This window comes from Pterocles gutturalis, unplaced genomic scaffold, assembly GCF_000699245.1.
Source record: "Pterocles gutturalis isolate BGI_N339 unplaced genomic scaffold, ASM69924v1 scaffold2995, whole genome shotgun sequence".
NCBI classification, from domain to species: Eukaryota; Metazoa; Chordata; class Aves; order Pterocliformes; family Pteroclidae; genus Pterocles; species Pterocles gutturalis.
In genome coordinates this window covers 1-13,234 of record NW_010137938.1, presented here as the reverse complement: position 1 = coordinate 13,234, position 13,234 = coordinate 1, and the positions used below count along the sequence as shown (strand labels likewise).

The window sequence follows — 13,234 nt, the reverse complement described above, 5'->3', positions numbered from 1 at the left end:
CTCGGGCGCTCCGATTGGCTGCTAGAGACTTCTCGCTCGAATGGTGCGGCGAGGCTATGGCGCCGGGTGAAGGCTCCTGAGGAGAGCGGGGCGGGCTTGGGCGGCCGGGTTGGGGCGGGGAATGTGCCCGCGTCTGCGGGTTGCAGGGCTGCTTGCTGGGGTCGAAAAGAGTGTCATCACATCCACACGTGAGGGTTTTGGTTTGCTTGTTTTGTTTTGTTTTGGTTTGGTTTGGTTTGTTTTGTTTTGGTTTGTTTTGTTTTGTTTTTTAACGTGGCAGCTAACTGGGGGCTGGAGAGCCAGGTAGACTGCTGTGAGCCGGCCTCAGACAGCCCTGTGCTCTGTGGAGGGACCTCGTGAAGAAATGAATGCGTTTGCTACTGTCTAACAATACTTCCTTCTCACACCCCAGTTGGTATCTTCTTGATTTTTACAAACGCCTCAGGTTTGTTTCCCTGGTTATGCTTTCAGGGTATGTCCTACTTGAGGGATAAGTTTTTATTCCAAGTGGCTATAACCAAATCTTATAAAAATTAAGAGCTTGAGACTTTAATGTTACATGCCTTACGTTATAGTTCTGTTGCATTAATTCTGTTAATGTTCTTTTAAAAATACATAATCGCAAATTGGAGGGGAGGGAAGGAGATATTTTGGTTTGATATTATAAGTGTGTATGGCTATGAGGATCTGACAAACAGCAGCTTTTTCGGGAAATTATTTTTTTTTTCCAGTTTTCAAAATTTTGAATGGAAAAAGAAAGATTGAAGGCTCCTTCCACTGAAAAAAGAGCTTTATTAAGGAAATATAAACTTTATTAACTAAATATAAACTTTATAGAACTAACTTAATTACATAGTTGCCTTAGGGCACAAGACTTAGTACTGATACAATTAATTTTTGTATCACCTGACATCCAAGCTCTACAGAGACATTTACTTTGAACATTTTTGACTATTTTTGTAGTTAATTTCTTCTTCTTTTTTAACAGGAACCTTTACAAAAATGAGACACAATCTGGTGTGTCAGACACCTCCCACTGTCACTGTTCATGTAAAATCGAGTGCATCCAGATCATATCAGCAAAAAAACCTTATTAGACTAAAGCGGCCTACTTTTAAAGACCATGAAGATAATTGTGAAAAAAAGGTTCCTAGTCATAAGTACAAATGTCCAAAGGGACCATGTCTAGTTATTCAGCGTCAGGAAATGACAGCTTTCTTTAAATTATTTGGTAGGTTAATAATGATAGATATGAATGTATTGACCGAATAGTAGGGAATTATTAAGCAAGTATGTTTTCTAAACTCCATGATTTTGGGAGTGCTTTTTATATAGATACTAATGGTCTTTGTCTAAACATATTTTGTTGTTATATTTTAGTGTATAAATATTTAACACATAAGTTAAAAATACTAAAAGGGCTACAAAACTGGTGAAAAGTATATTTTAAAATTACAAATGAAACCAACGTGGTATGATACTTCCTTTTATGATCATTTCCCTTTCCTTTCTCTTTTCTCCTATATTTCAACAAATACATGTAAAACAATGTACATCTTGTTTTACACAAGGCTTAAAAGCTGGACTCCAGTCTTATAAACATGTTATTTATTGTGGGAATAAACGTTTAGGGGGAGAGTGGAACAGGAAGAGAATCTGAGGAGTTGTAGCATCTCTTTTCCATTTGTGTCTCTTTCATATAAAGATTTGTATTTATTTAATTTACTGAAGGGACTAAGTAATAGTAGAAGATTACACTTGGTCTTTATTTGCACTTTGAATACAGGAGTGAATCAGAGAGTTTGTGGTAATCCTGTTATGGTACGTGTTCACAGGCCATGATGCACTGACCACAAATAATCAATCAAGTATTGCCCTATAAAGGCTGTCGGGTAGTCCAGGTGCAGAGATCTCAGCAGTCTATGGTTCATCAGAAATAATGGTATGCTATTAGATGGAACCACTTAATGCAGGAAGAAGTAACAGAAATAGGAAAAATACTGATGATTCTTCACCTTCACTTGCTATTATTGAGAATGAATGAAATGCAGCCTCTAGATTTCCCACCTTGCCCTTCTGGTAGTTTGTCTTCTTTTGTCACCTAATTTTTTTTCATACCTAATCTCTTTCTCCCCTCAGTTTCTCTGTTCTCTGCTGCTGGGTCTAGCTTCTCTCTTTTTATCTGGTTTAATAAAAGGACCATCTGTTATTTATTTACAAATACATTCTAACAAAAACAATTCTGGTGTTTGAAATGCTACAGCTTTCTTTTGTTGCAGATGATGATCTAATCCAAGACTTCCTTTGGATGGACTGTTGCTGTAAAATTGCAGACAAGGTAAATTTATTTCCCCCTTAGTTAACAGAATATATACAGAGTGAAAAATCTGCCCTCAATCACTTGATACTGTAATGCAAATACAGACCATCTTTTTTTTTTTTCAAATGTGTTCATATGGAAGCTTCAAGAAACTCAGTTTATGCTTTTCTCATTGATGAAAATGACCAAAATATCTTGGTGCAAGATAGATGTGCAAAGCATTTTAGGAAATTATGTACTGAGATAATATATTGATCCTTAATAATGAATGTAACATTAATGAATGTAACATTTTACATTTTAAAACAGTATCTCTTGGCAATGACTTTCGTTTATTTCAAGAGGGCTAACTTCACAATAAATGAGCATACCAGAATCAATTTCTTTGTCGCTCTGTAAGTACTTTTAAATTATCTGGTTTTAGTAGGTTTCATTACGACAAACTTTGCATTATTTTATTTCTTTGTTTGTGCCACTGACAATTAGGATATATAATGAGACTTCTTTAATGAGTGTGTAGTTGTTTGGGTTCCATTTGAAGTATAGAAACATAATTTACATATATACAGAATATATGTAAATAGTGCAAATTCAACATTCTTCCTCTGATGACCATGTGTATGGAACAAGCTTGAGAAGCAGTGAGGGGATGTTTGTGTTGTGATGCATAGCCTGGCATTCTGCCTACCAAACTGTAAATCTGTGAACTTTTCTAAGCATTACAAGAAATACATGCAGGACTACACATGGCAATATATATGTTGCTCAACATCCTGTTAAAGACCCTGTTTTCTATCTTTGCCAGCCTTTAAGTCATTTGTAACAAAATGTTCCATCATAATACACACCTTGGGAGTGATTTTTTTTTTAATTAAAGTTTCTGTCAACATGATTTAAGTCAGCTGTAAAAATATTGCTAGAGAATTTCTAAAAACCTTTTTGAACCGTTTGTAAATTTCTGTACTTTGAAACAGAGGTGCAGTCAGGAATCTGTCTTTACCAAGCCTATGTAATCTCTCCATATTTGGCTATATGTACAGAGCATTTTTTTTTTCAGTCGTCTTGTGCTCAGGTCATCTTTTTTTGTTTTAGCTCTTCTCAGATGCTCTGATTTGCACACTAGTTGTTCTTTCTACTGTAAATGATATTCTGGGTAGCATCCATAGAGCGTGGAGGTGGAAGCCATCTGACTCCACTGAAGGGAGAAAAGCCAGGCCAGAAGGGCTAGAGGATTAGAAGGGGACAAAGGGTCTGATGAGACTGGGACTAGAAGTAACATTGGGCTTAGGAGCAAGTGGAAAAAATTGGGGAAGAGACTAAGTGTCATAATATTTTCAGGGATGATTTACAGGAGTTTAGTATCGGGTAGATTCAGAGGAAGTAAATATTTTCCTGTTGTCTGAGAAGATGGCCCAGAACCAAAAGGAGCACATAGTGAAGGGAGGGAGAAATATGGGCATTAAGAAAATAATTTAATGGTTTCATGTACACATAAAAGTAGACCTGTATTTAGTTGTTTGCTGCTAAATTAATGTGAGCAACATAATTTTCCAAGAATACTTAAAATCCATGAAGTAGAAAATGTGAAATTCAAGATTTCGTAAGGTAGTTTTAAGCTTTATTTAGAGAATCAGTCAGAAATTTCATTTTAGTGCAAGGATATCTTGCCAGTTTGGAGAAAGCTGCCAGGATACGCTAGTTCTCACATCTACTGATTTAGGAGACTCTAGGGTAAAGCAAGTTGTTTAATAGCTCGAGTTAAGTTTTTATTTACCCAAAGGATACATATGGAACTTTCTGGTTAAGAAAATACTGTATTTATGAGAGAAGGCTGTATTTTGTTAGCAGTTTTTCTCACAATACTAGGAAAAAGAACTACTTCAATATTATGTCTTTTAATGTTAGAAATCATACTAATACAGTGATTAAGATTGAATAACATTTACAGACACAAACATATATATGTTTGAAGGTATCTGGCAAACACAGTTGAAGAAGACGATGAAGAATCAAAGTATGACATTTTCCCATGGGCTTTGGGAAAAGCCTGGAGAAAGCTCTTCCCTGATTTCTTAAAGTTAAGAGATCAACTATGGAGTAGAATTGACTACAGGGCTATTGTAAGCAGACGCTGCTGTGAAGAGGTAGGGAGGGTTTTAATCTTGTAGATGTCATAATGACAACAGTACCAGGTAACAATTACCTGTATACAAATAATTTCTTCCCTGAAGTGTGTACACAAGCCATGGCAAAGAAAAGATGCAGCTAAAGTGTAATGGTCCATTTATCCTTCATGATTGTTTTTTTCTTCTGATTTACAATCCATTCTTTGAAACTATGCTTTTAAGGCAAACTAGAATATTTTACATTGCACTGCTGTTAAAAGTGAAGTTTTTATTGACTAGAATCTTTCTGCTTTATGCAAATACTTTTATCTAAATTTGCCATCAGTTGTTTCACTTCATTCACTTTAGAAATAATTGTGTGTGTCTGTTTGCTTTACAAATTTTAACTTTGTACACAAGTAAAACCCTCAAATAAAAATCCCAGCAGCTCAGGTGAAATTTTAATCCCTCCAGACTTAATAATATAACTTCAATTGATCTTTTAAGGTAAGGGTTTTTCATTGTATTTAAAAAAAAAAATCAAAAGGACATACTTCTAACATTCTCTACTATTCATGCAGTGTTCCAACCTACATTTTTCAAACATATTAGGAGGGGAAAAAAGACATTCCTTACTTTTCAGGTGCAATGTATCTGTTTGGAAAAGCCCTATCACGTTCTAAGAATATTAATGTTTGCTACAGCTGGTGGAGAAGAAAATCTCAATTTAATGTAAAATCCCATCTCTGGGGATGGGATTAGGTGCCTGTGGGAAAAGTACAAGGAACAAGGGAAGTGCAGAATGCTTTTCCCAGCATACCCTCCCAGCTTCCAGTGGGCATCAGTTTAGTGACGTTGTGAACCAGTTGGTGTTTAGTAGTTAGTAAAAGACACCATCTTCAGTCCAATGTACAAAGCATGAACTGGTATTTGTGATTATTCACGTGAATATACAAGGCTGTAAACTGTTGTGTTTCCACATCTAATTAATAATTGGTTCACTTACATTTGCCTAAGGTGGCAAACTTTCTAAGAGACAGAAGCAGACGGATGATATCCATTTCACCTACGTACTCTTGATTCTCTGACATAGATGAATTAGATCCCTCGTTTTCAGCTGTATGTTTTCCTGTTATTTTTATGCTTTCTGATTTAACGGCTGTTCTGATAGGTGATCGCTATTGCTCCAACTCATTATGTGTGGCAACGAGAACGTTCTATACACCACGGTGGAGCTGTGAGAAACTACAACAATGATGAAGCACAGCTGCCCCGAGGACCTAGTGCTACTCCTACAGACTGCCTGCTTTGTGGTAAGAAAGGAAGATTTGTACGGCTGGGATTATCATCATCTTCCTCCTCATCTACCGGCACTTTGGAGATGATGGAATTGCGTTCATCCCAGAATTCGAAGGACGCCCTTCCAACTGAAAAAATGCTTGTTGACTCTCCTTTTTATTGTGGCCAAGGTATGGTTTAATATTGCAAATAATTTTCAATTAGTTTAGGCAACTGAGGCCATATTTGCCCTTTAGACTTCTGTAGGGACTACTGTGTCCTTGGTACAACAAGACACGATCTCTCTGTGTGAGCAGACATCCCTGTTACAGATGCAGTTACCTTGGCAGAACTCTGCTTTTACTGCCATAGTTTTGTTTTCACATCTTGTCTCTCAACTTCCTGGAAGTACCAACTGCTTTATATTCTGAGTATCTTCAAATTACCTTAATCTACAATGGTAGCCTTTGGGTTGCATTCCAGTGAATCCTATTTAAACACTTAGGATTGGCTAGAACAAACAGTACAAAATACCGGTGTGCGTCATGTGAGTTAGAAGAGTGTGTGTTACGTGAGTTAAAGTGCTCTTGTTGAGAGCACTGTTTTTAGAAAGGGCAGGCTGCTCAGTTGCTGTCATCAGTTTGGAGATATGTTACATTACAGTTTACATTTTCCTTAAGTGTATTTCAATTGTTGACAGAGATTATACAAGATTTCCTTTTAAGACTGGGGTATGAGTAGAAAACAATACAAGAGTTTATTGTGAAAACTGCTTTATGTAATTGAATCTTTGCACGTTAATATGCTCAAAATAGCACCCTGAGCCTTTGTGTGAAAAGCCTCTGTTACATACAGCAGTTATGGGGCAAACACTCATTGTTAAGAGTGGAACACACCTGAACACACACTTCCTGGGGGAGCTGTGTGAGGCCTTAGTTCTGCACAAATACTTCCATGGGCTTGCTTAGCCACTGCAGAGTTCTTCATATACTTATTTAATACAAGGTCACAGTTATTTATAGCTCTATTTTTTATTTGCATATGTTCTCACTAATATCCAAATTTCCACTATTATAGTAGGATTGTGTCTTTGACAGCCTCAGTACAACTGTGATTCTCAAGGGATCCTTCAACTGTGAAAATTTGGCATTTGAATCTTCCTTGAGATACAGAACATGTCAGGTGGCTATGTCATTTAATGTGTTAAACATCACCACATGCTTATTTGAAGACTTATGTGAGACCCTAAAAGACTTAATTTTAAATCTAACTTTACTTGAGAGATCTTGCTTTCTGTATCTGTCAGAGGTCAGAAAAATTGTGTTTATTTTGACCATTTGAGAATGCTTTAATATAGTAAAGTTCACAAATAACCAGGCAAATTTCAGCATGGGTGCTGGAAGTGAACTGAAGCTACATCTGTCAACAATTGGTCTTTTAGTAAAGCTGTGCTTATTTCAAGAAAGAGAACAAATTAAGTGAATTTCAGGTTCTCTTACAGTTGTGCTTTAAGAACATTGTTCTTAAAGAAGCTGATAACTACCACTTGGTAGCCAGTGAAGTCAGAAGCTGCTTCACTTGCATTTCAAAGGGCAGACTTTGATCCATTATTTTTGTACTAAATTTTTTTCTCCTTATTTCTGGTAGACTGTCAGAGCTTGTCCAGCAAAAGGAGACGAGGCAGCACCTTGAACCAAGACCAATCCATGGATTGGTTTACAAGCAATGAAGAATGAAATACACGCGATGAGACAGAAAAAGATGCTGTGCTCTGTGGAACAGTCTGTGTTGCATCACACCACTACGCCTGGTGATTCTGTTAAAACTTTTCCCTTTAAATAGTAGGTGGGATTTCAAACTTTATATGCAGTAGAAATCAAAGCAGTCATTACTTAAAAGTTACACAACTTGGAAAATGTAGCAGCTACTTTGTAACATTTTATTTTATTCTGATACAATACTCAAATTAGCAGCCAACAGCAGCATCAACAAAGCAGTGGTCGAAACTTCCTCAGCTTGGTAAGGAATGCTATTTAAAAAACAAAACCAAGTTATTACTTCAGTATTTCAATATAAAATTATAATTTTATTATTTTGTTTTATTATTTCATTACATAGCATTTCAAATGCTAGTACAAAAAATTGTAGTTTTGAAAATACCACTAAACATTTAAGATAAAAAGAAAATTTCTAAGTGTCTCACCTGAATGAGCATCCTGCCAGTAAGATGGTCTAGCAACATAAGGCACTGAGCAGTATCTTTCAGCATCATCAGAAAGTGATTCTGTGAGAAGTAAATTTTTAAAAAATTATTTCCAACAAGTTTAAAATATACATGCAGACTAGAGTTGCCAATGCCTATGTATTACTTTTCCCTGACATACTTTCATTCTCTTTTTGCTTCTATTAAAGTGCTTTGTTGTCACCTATTGGTACCTTCAGATCTCTCTACTCTTACTATGGATTTTGCAAATCTACATTAGTAGGAGGCATATTTTCTGGCATGATTTTACAAAACAGAGCACACTGGTAACATTTCTTCTGTGGAATCCTTAAACCCATCAGGGTCCTCTAAAGCATTTACAGGATGAGTATAGAGGACTGAATTTTAGTAGAAAATAAAAATTTGAAAAGAGTAGTAGAAGGGCAGTCATTCTTTATTTGCAGATTGCAATTTATTTTCTATTTAGTCTAAATTTTTAGTAAGATATTTAAACTTAAATAACCATTAATATATTCTTCTTCAAACCTGACAAGGTCCAGGCTGTCCAAAAGCTTTTCTATTCTTCACAACAATCTCAGCTAACCTAAGAAAACAGTACTACCTCTTCCTACAAACTTTACCTTTGTTATATCCTTGGATTATCAATTTGCAGAAACAGGATGTCTCATCAGCAATAATGTTCTTACCAGTGTATTCACTTTCTTTAAGAACTACTTGATCCTGAATGTGGATTTCTTCGTATTCCTTTTGAGGTGGTTCTTCAATATTTTCTTGTGTTTCCACCGTTTGGCTTGATTTGCAATTCTTTATTTTAGCAGGTTGTACCAGCCAATTTCTATGAGTTACTTCAGTGATCCTTTCACACAAAAAAGGGAGCTTGCAGGTCCGTATTCTGTCTAAAAGGTCAACAACCTGTGTGATGCTTTTGAAGAAATGCAAAGGATAGAGTAGTATTTCCAAAACTCAAATCATATACACTGTTAGTCTAAATTCTACTGCCTTTGTCATGTTCTTTACTTTTGAGGCTATGCAAGTCCTTTAATTTTAGGCTAAAGGAGCTAGCAATCTGACTACTGAATTGGAAAACAGTACAGATATTCAGAGGATGACATTAAATGAGAACTTCCACTAACCATAACGAGAACGTTCCCAAAGTAAAGGCCAAAGGATCTGGCCAAGTGTAATTTATACTGAGTGCAACTCCCTAAAAAAAATTACAAGGGGAAAAAAAAAATTTAATTAAACATTTCATTAATGCTGAATGTAAATTTTAAAAGATGTTTGGCTTTGTAACAATGTTAGGTGATGCCTGAATAAATGCGTAAGTGCCAGAAGTAAATACTTACTTTGCTAAATACACAGCGCACACACCACCCTCTTTCAGACTTGGGTGTACAACAGGCAGAGCAGAGTGAGGGTTAAGCATATCCAGAACTATCTGCAAGAGAAAGATACAGATGTAAATATTATATCTGTCAATTTTTTCCATAACAATGCTTGAAAAAGCAATGCTTATCTATGGAAAATGAATGCATACAACAGCAGTATGTAATCACAAAACAGTTTTATTACTGCCTCTCAAAACACTAGAGAAACCTGAGGTCAATGCATTCACAAAAAAAAGTCCTTACTACTTCCAAATGAATTTCTATTAAAACAGCAAGTAGCATTTCACCAACAGAGTAGTCCTGTGTTAACATTAAACCTCCTACTAATTAAATTCCATAATGCTGACATTAATAAAAACTTTTAGAAGGCTATATTTACTAACACCTTTGGATATCTAGTTTACAAATGTAAAAAAAAGTTCAAGTGCATCTTTATCATGAAAAGATTACACTACAGTTTCAGTGTCTAACTTGCTGTTTCTTTCAAGATTTAGCAAACTTCTGTCTTAGGCAAGTTATCCATTTTCGGCTAGAAAACTACTCAAACTGTAAAACAATGGGATATGTGATATCTGATCCTTCCTGTGGACTGTTAATGTATACTGTATAATTTATTTCTTTGCTCAAACTGTTTAACACAATTGTTGTTTGTTTAAAGTGTTAATGTAAGTAATTTGCTTTACATGAAAGAGCAGTTAAACACCCATCTGTTTTCCCTAGCACACCTCCCTTTACAAAAATCGGATATAAAAAGCAGTACAGGAGAGCAAGCAATAGTATTCTTTACTCTTAACTTAGACCCTAGTTACATTGTGCGTTCTACGTAGATGGTAGCAAAGTGTTTACATATTTCTATTTTCAAGAAGCTTATGTATTTTTCTTAATTTAATGTTTGAAATATATGCCTCAGACGCAAAAACATCAATTTCTCCAAAATATAACAAAGTTTGTCTTTGTTTACAAGACAGCAGTGATTAACTGTAGTATTTCTGTACTGCAGCCATATTGCTCTTTGATTTGGGAAACTGTAACTGAAACCTTGAAACTACTTGTAACATGACAAAAATAATGATGTTTCTTCCATTGTTGAGGATCTGATTGTTTTTTCTCCTGTTAAACTAGATATGGGAATCCCATTGCAAGTGTGAGCACTAGGGGTTTTAGTTTATGCAGAAGTGTCAAATGAGGGGATTTTTTGGACTTACTGCGTCAAGTGTTATAGATTTCATATCCACAGCAGCTGTTGAAATGTCTTTAAGAATGAAATCCACATTGTCTGGCCACTCTTCCTTATGTCCTATTTCCCATGCAGCACGCCAGTGCCTGTAATTCTTCTTAGCTAAATTATGATGATCGTCTCTCGCTTCGTAACTTATAACACGTCCTTTGGGCCCAACTGGAAACAAACAAAAGATACTGGACTTACTGCTTTCCCCCTGTAATAAAGAATTTAGAAAAAAAAATAGCATAGGAAACAACAAAGTACACCATTAAATATCACCTTCACTTTAGGAAATAATGACATATGAAACAATCAATTACAGTTTATTTTTTCTTTACAAGAAATATATGCAGATAGAGTGCAAATATATGCAGATAAGAGTGCTGGGTTAGTTCTTTTACAGACTGAAATCCATCAATACACAGATTAAATAAAGCACAGTTACAGTAATACAAACTGTTCCTACAATGTCCTCCCAAAATAACTCCTGCAGCAAAATACGACTTCAGCATCTGTGACCCCATCAATCTACGATTCTTCTCCAGCTACCAGAGGTAGCAGCTGAGAAAGCTGCAACATCGGTCACTATCAGAGATGCTAAAGCTGACAGACAGTGACTCCTTCTGTTGTTAGTAAGATTTGAAACTGCTGGTTTTAAATTTTTTTGACAAACCTAATTTTTACAAAGGTTTGCTGTTTTCCATGCATAGTTCTTTCTCCACCTGTCCCTGCTTAGGGTTGGGGAAAGGCTGAGAAAACCCCCTCACCTGCTCACTGCTCTTGGCCCCTTAGACAGGTTTTCAAGTGTACTTTTCGATTTACACAGGCTTGTGTTGTTTTCCTGTTATTGTCTGTAACAAATTACTTTATTACTTGTTTAAAGTATAAATTTACTGTCCTGAAATTTACCATGAGTCCAATACACAATATTCTTCATAAAGGAAGTGTTACGAGGAAATCCAGGCACAGACAGCAGCACGTGCATTGCTGTATTATTCTATCCTTGTATTACTCTAATTTCTCAAGCCTATTACACCATGAGCTTCTCTTCCTCCTTGCTACTTTTTAACAGGCAAGGACAGCTTTCAGCAGCTCAGCAGGCGAGGTTCTGTGACTTTTTAAACTATTTTAGTTTGGAGTCACCAGGCTCCTTCCCTCCCCTCAGTGATCCCACTGTGAATCCATTCAGAAAACTGAATAAAAGAAAGGATGGTTTTCCGGCAGTCTCTCCCTGATCTAGCTCACCCTGGATCAGACAGAGGTCAGAGCCAACAGGTAAGGAGGGAAGATTTCAGCAGTGTCACCTCTGATCATCTTAAACAGTTGTAGAATCACAGCACCGACTCCTTATTGATCAAGATTATCAGGTTGGAACTATTGGAAGAATAAAATCCTTCACATTAGGGTCAGTCTTATTCCCTTCTCTGCTCATTCAAAGAAGTTCCTACATTTTGAAAATGACTTCTGGAAAAACAGCTACTTAAAATAGCTAGGCAGAACTCTTCATTATTGTGAGGATACAGTATTATCAAGTTTGCATACATCCTATTTTCCCATTTTCACAGACCTTGAAGTCATGGCAAATGCCACATTCTTAACACAGTCTTAACTTTGTCCTGTTACATGTCAGTAGGTTTCTGGGAAAGATTAATGGAGGAATGAAAAATAAAATATTAAATGAGAGTAACACAAAGAGAGATTAAGGAAACCTGTTAAATAAATTAGTACTTTGGAAATTCAGTACTTCCAAGGACCTTGGTAACGTGTCCACTAGATTTAAATTCCAGTATTTACCTGTGTAACAGCTATTGTTCTTGTTGGGTATCACTGTATTGAATGGTGGCAAAATTTGCCACCATTAGGAAAGAGCAAATCAAATCTATTTATTTCTGGGTCAGCACCAAATTGTGTTAAGCCGTGACTAACACTGTCCACATTTGGTGCTGATTTAAGTTCAGTATATTAAAAAATAGCAATACAATCTCGTACCTTTTTCCCTCTCCTCAGGATAGACCTGAACTGGTGCAAGAGGATTGCTTCTTAAGTGTGCATCCACATAAGCATTTTCACTGGTACCCAGTGATCTGATTATTCACATGGTCCATCAAGATGAGGAGAAGGAAACTGACAAAAGCAAGAAATTGGAGAAAGAGTCTAGCAGGGGTATGCCAAAGCCAATGATAATGAAGACTGAAACTCAGCTTTCTGCATGGCCTTTGGTAACCCTTTGTACTATGGCTCTCAAAATACAGTCAAAATGGTTTGCAGTCCCTGCACTGGCTACAGCATAGATAATTACATTAAAGGAGAACTACCTCCTTTAAGTCAACATACTATGTATGAACACATGAACTGCAGAAAAACTTTTAAGAACTGATCATAAGTATTTGGTCAAAAGGAATTGTGCTGCGTCTGTGTTTTCTAAAACCAGGTTCTCACCTGCTCTTGACAGAAACAAGCTCATAGCACCAGACCCACTGCCAGCTTCCAAAACAGTGTCTCCCGGGTGGATATCTATCATCATTAACATAGCACTTATATCCTGCGGGTCAGAAAAAACACGGTACATGGGTAACCTTGGAAACTAAGGGTGAGATTTGGCCAACGACCTCTCAGTCGCCAGCCATCCCAGTGACCAGCCGGTACCTTGGGGTAGGCGATGGTGGGTCCCCGCGGCATCAGCAGCACGTACTCCTC

The 13,234-nt window shown here is 36.6% G+C and overlaps 2 protein-coding genes across 2 annotated transcripts; one reads left to right on the top strand and one right to left on the bottom strand.

Annotated features, from left to right (window-relative positions):
• The first annotated feature begins 1,002 nt into the window (after window positions 1-1,002).
• SPDYA (speedy/RINGO cell cycle regulator family member A) lies at window positions 1,003-7,439 on the top strand. Its single transcript, XM_010082758.1, has 6 exons — window positions 1,003-1,231; window positions 2,280-2,338; window positions 2,630-2,715; window positions 4,293-4,464; window positions 5,597-5,894; window positions 7,351-7,439. The coding sequence occupies exons 1-6, from the start codon at window positions 1,003-1,005 to the stop codon at window positions 7,437-7,439; spliced, it is 933 nt and encodes a 310-aa protein (XP_010081060.1).
• Window positions 7,440-7,688: 249 nt separating this feature from the next.
• On the bottom strand, window positions 7,689-13,231 carry TRMT61B (tRNA methyltransferase 61 homolog B (S. cerevisiae); the record flags this gene model as incomplete). Its single annotated transcript, XM_010082759.1, has 7 exons — window positions 7,689-7,732; window positions 7,907-7,987; window positions 8,614-8,849; window positions 9,274-9,365; window positions 10,521-10,711; window positions 12,977-13,079; window positions 13,184-13,231. Coding segments are annotated over 7 exons (795 nt in total), but the record flags the coding sequence as incomplete, so codon positions are not given.
• Between the last annotated feature and the right edge of the window lie 3 nt (window positions 13,232-13,234).

What these genes read in the sequence shown, in the direction of transcription:
- SPDYA (XM_010082758.1), top strand. Translation starts at nt 1,003, where the DNA reads ATGAGACACAATCTGGTGTGTCAGACACCTCCCACTGTCACTGTTCAT. An exon ending in AGCTTTCTTTAAATTATTTG is followed by an intron (nt 1,232 to 2,279) that starts GTAGGTTAATAA and finishes CTTTTGTTGCAG; the next exon opens with ATGATGATCTAATCCAAGAC. An exon ending in GCAGACGCTGCTGTGAAGAG is followed by an intron (nt 4,465 to 5,596) that starts GTAGGGAGGGTT and finishes CTGTTCTGATAG; the next exon opens with GTGATCGCTATTGCTCCAAC.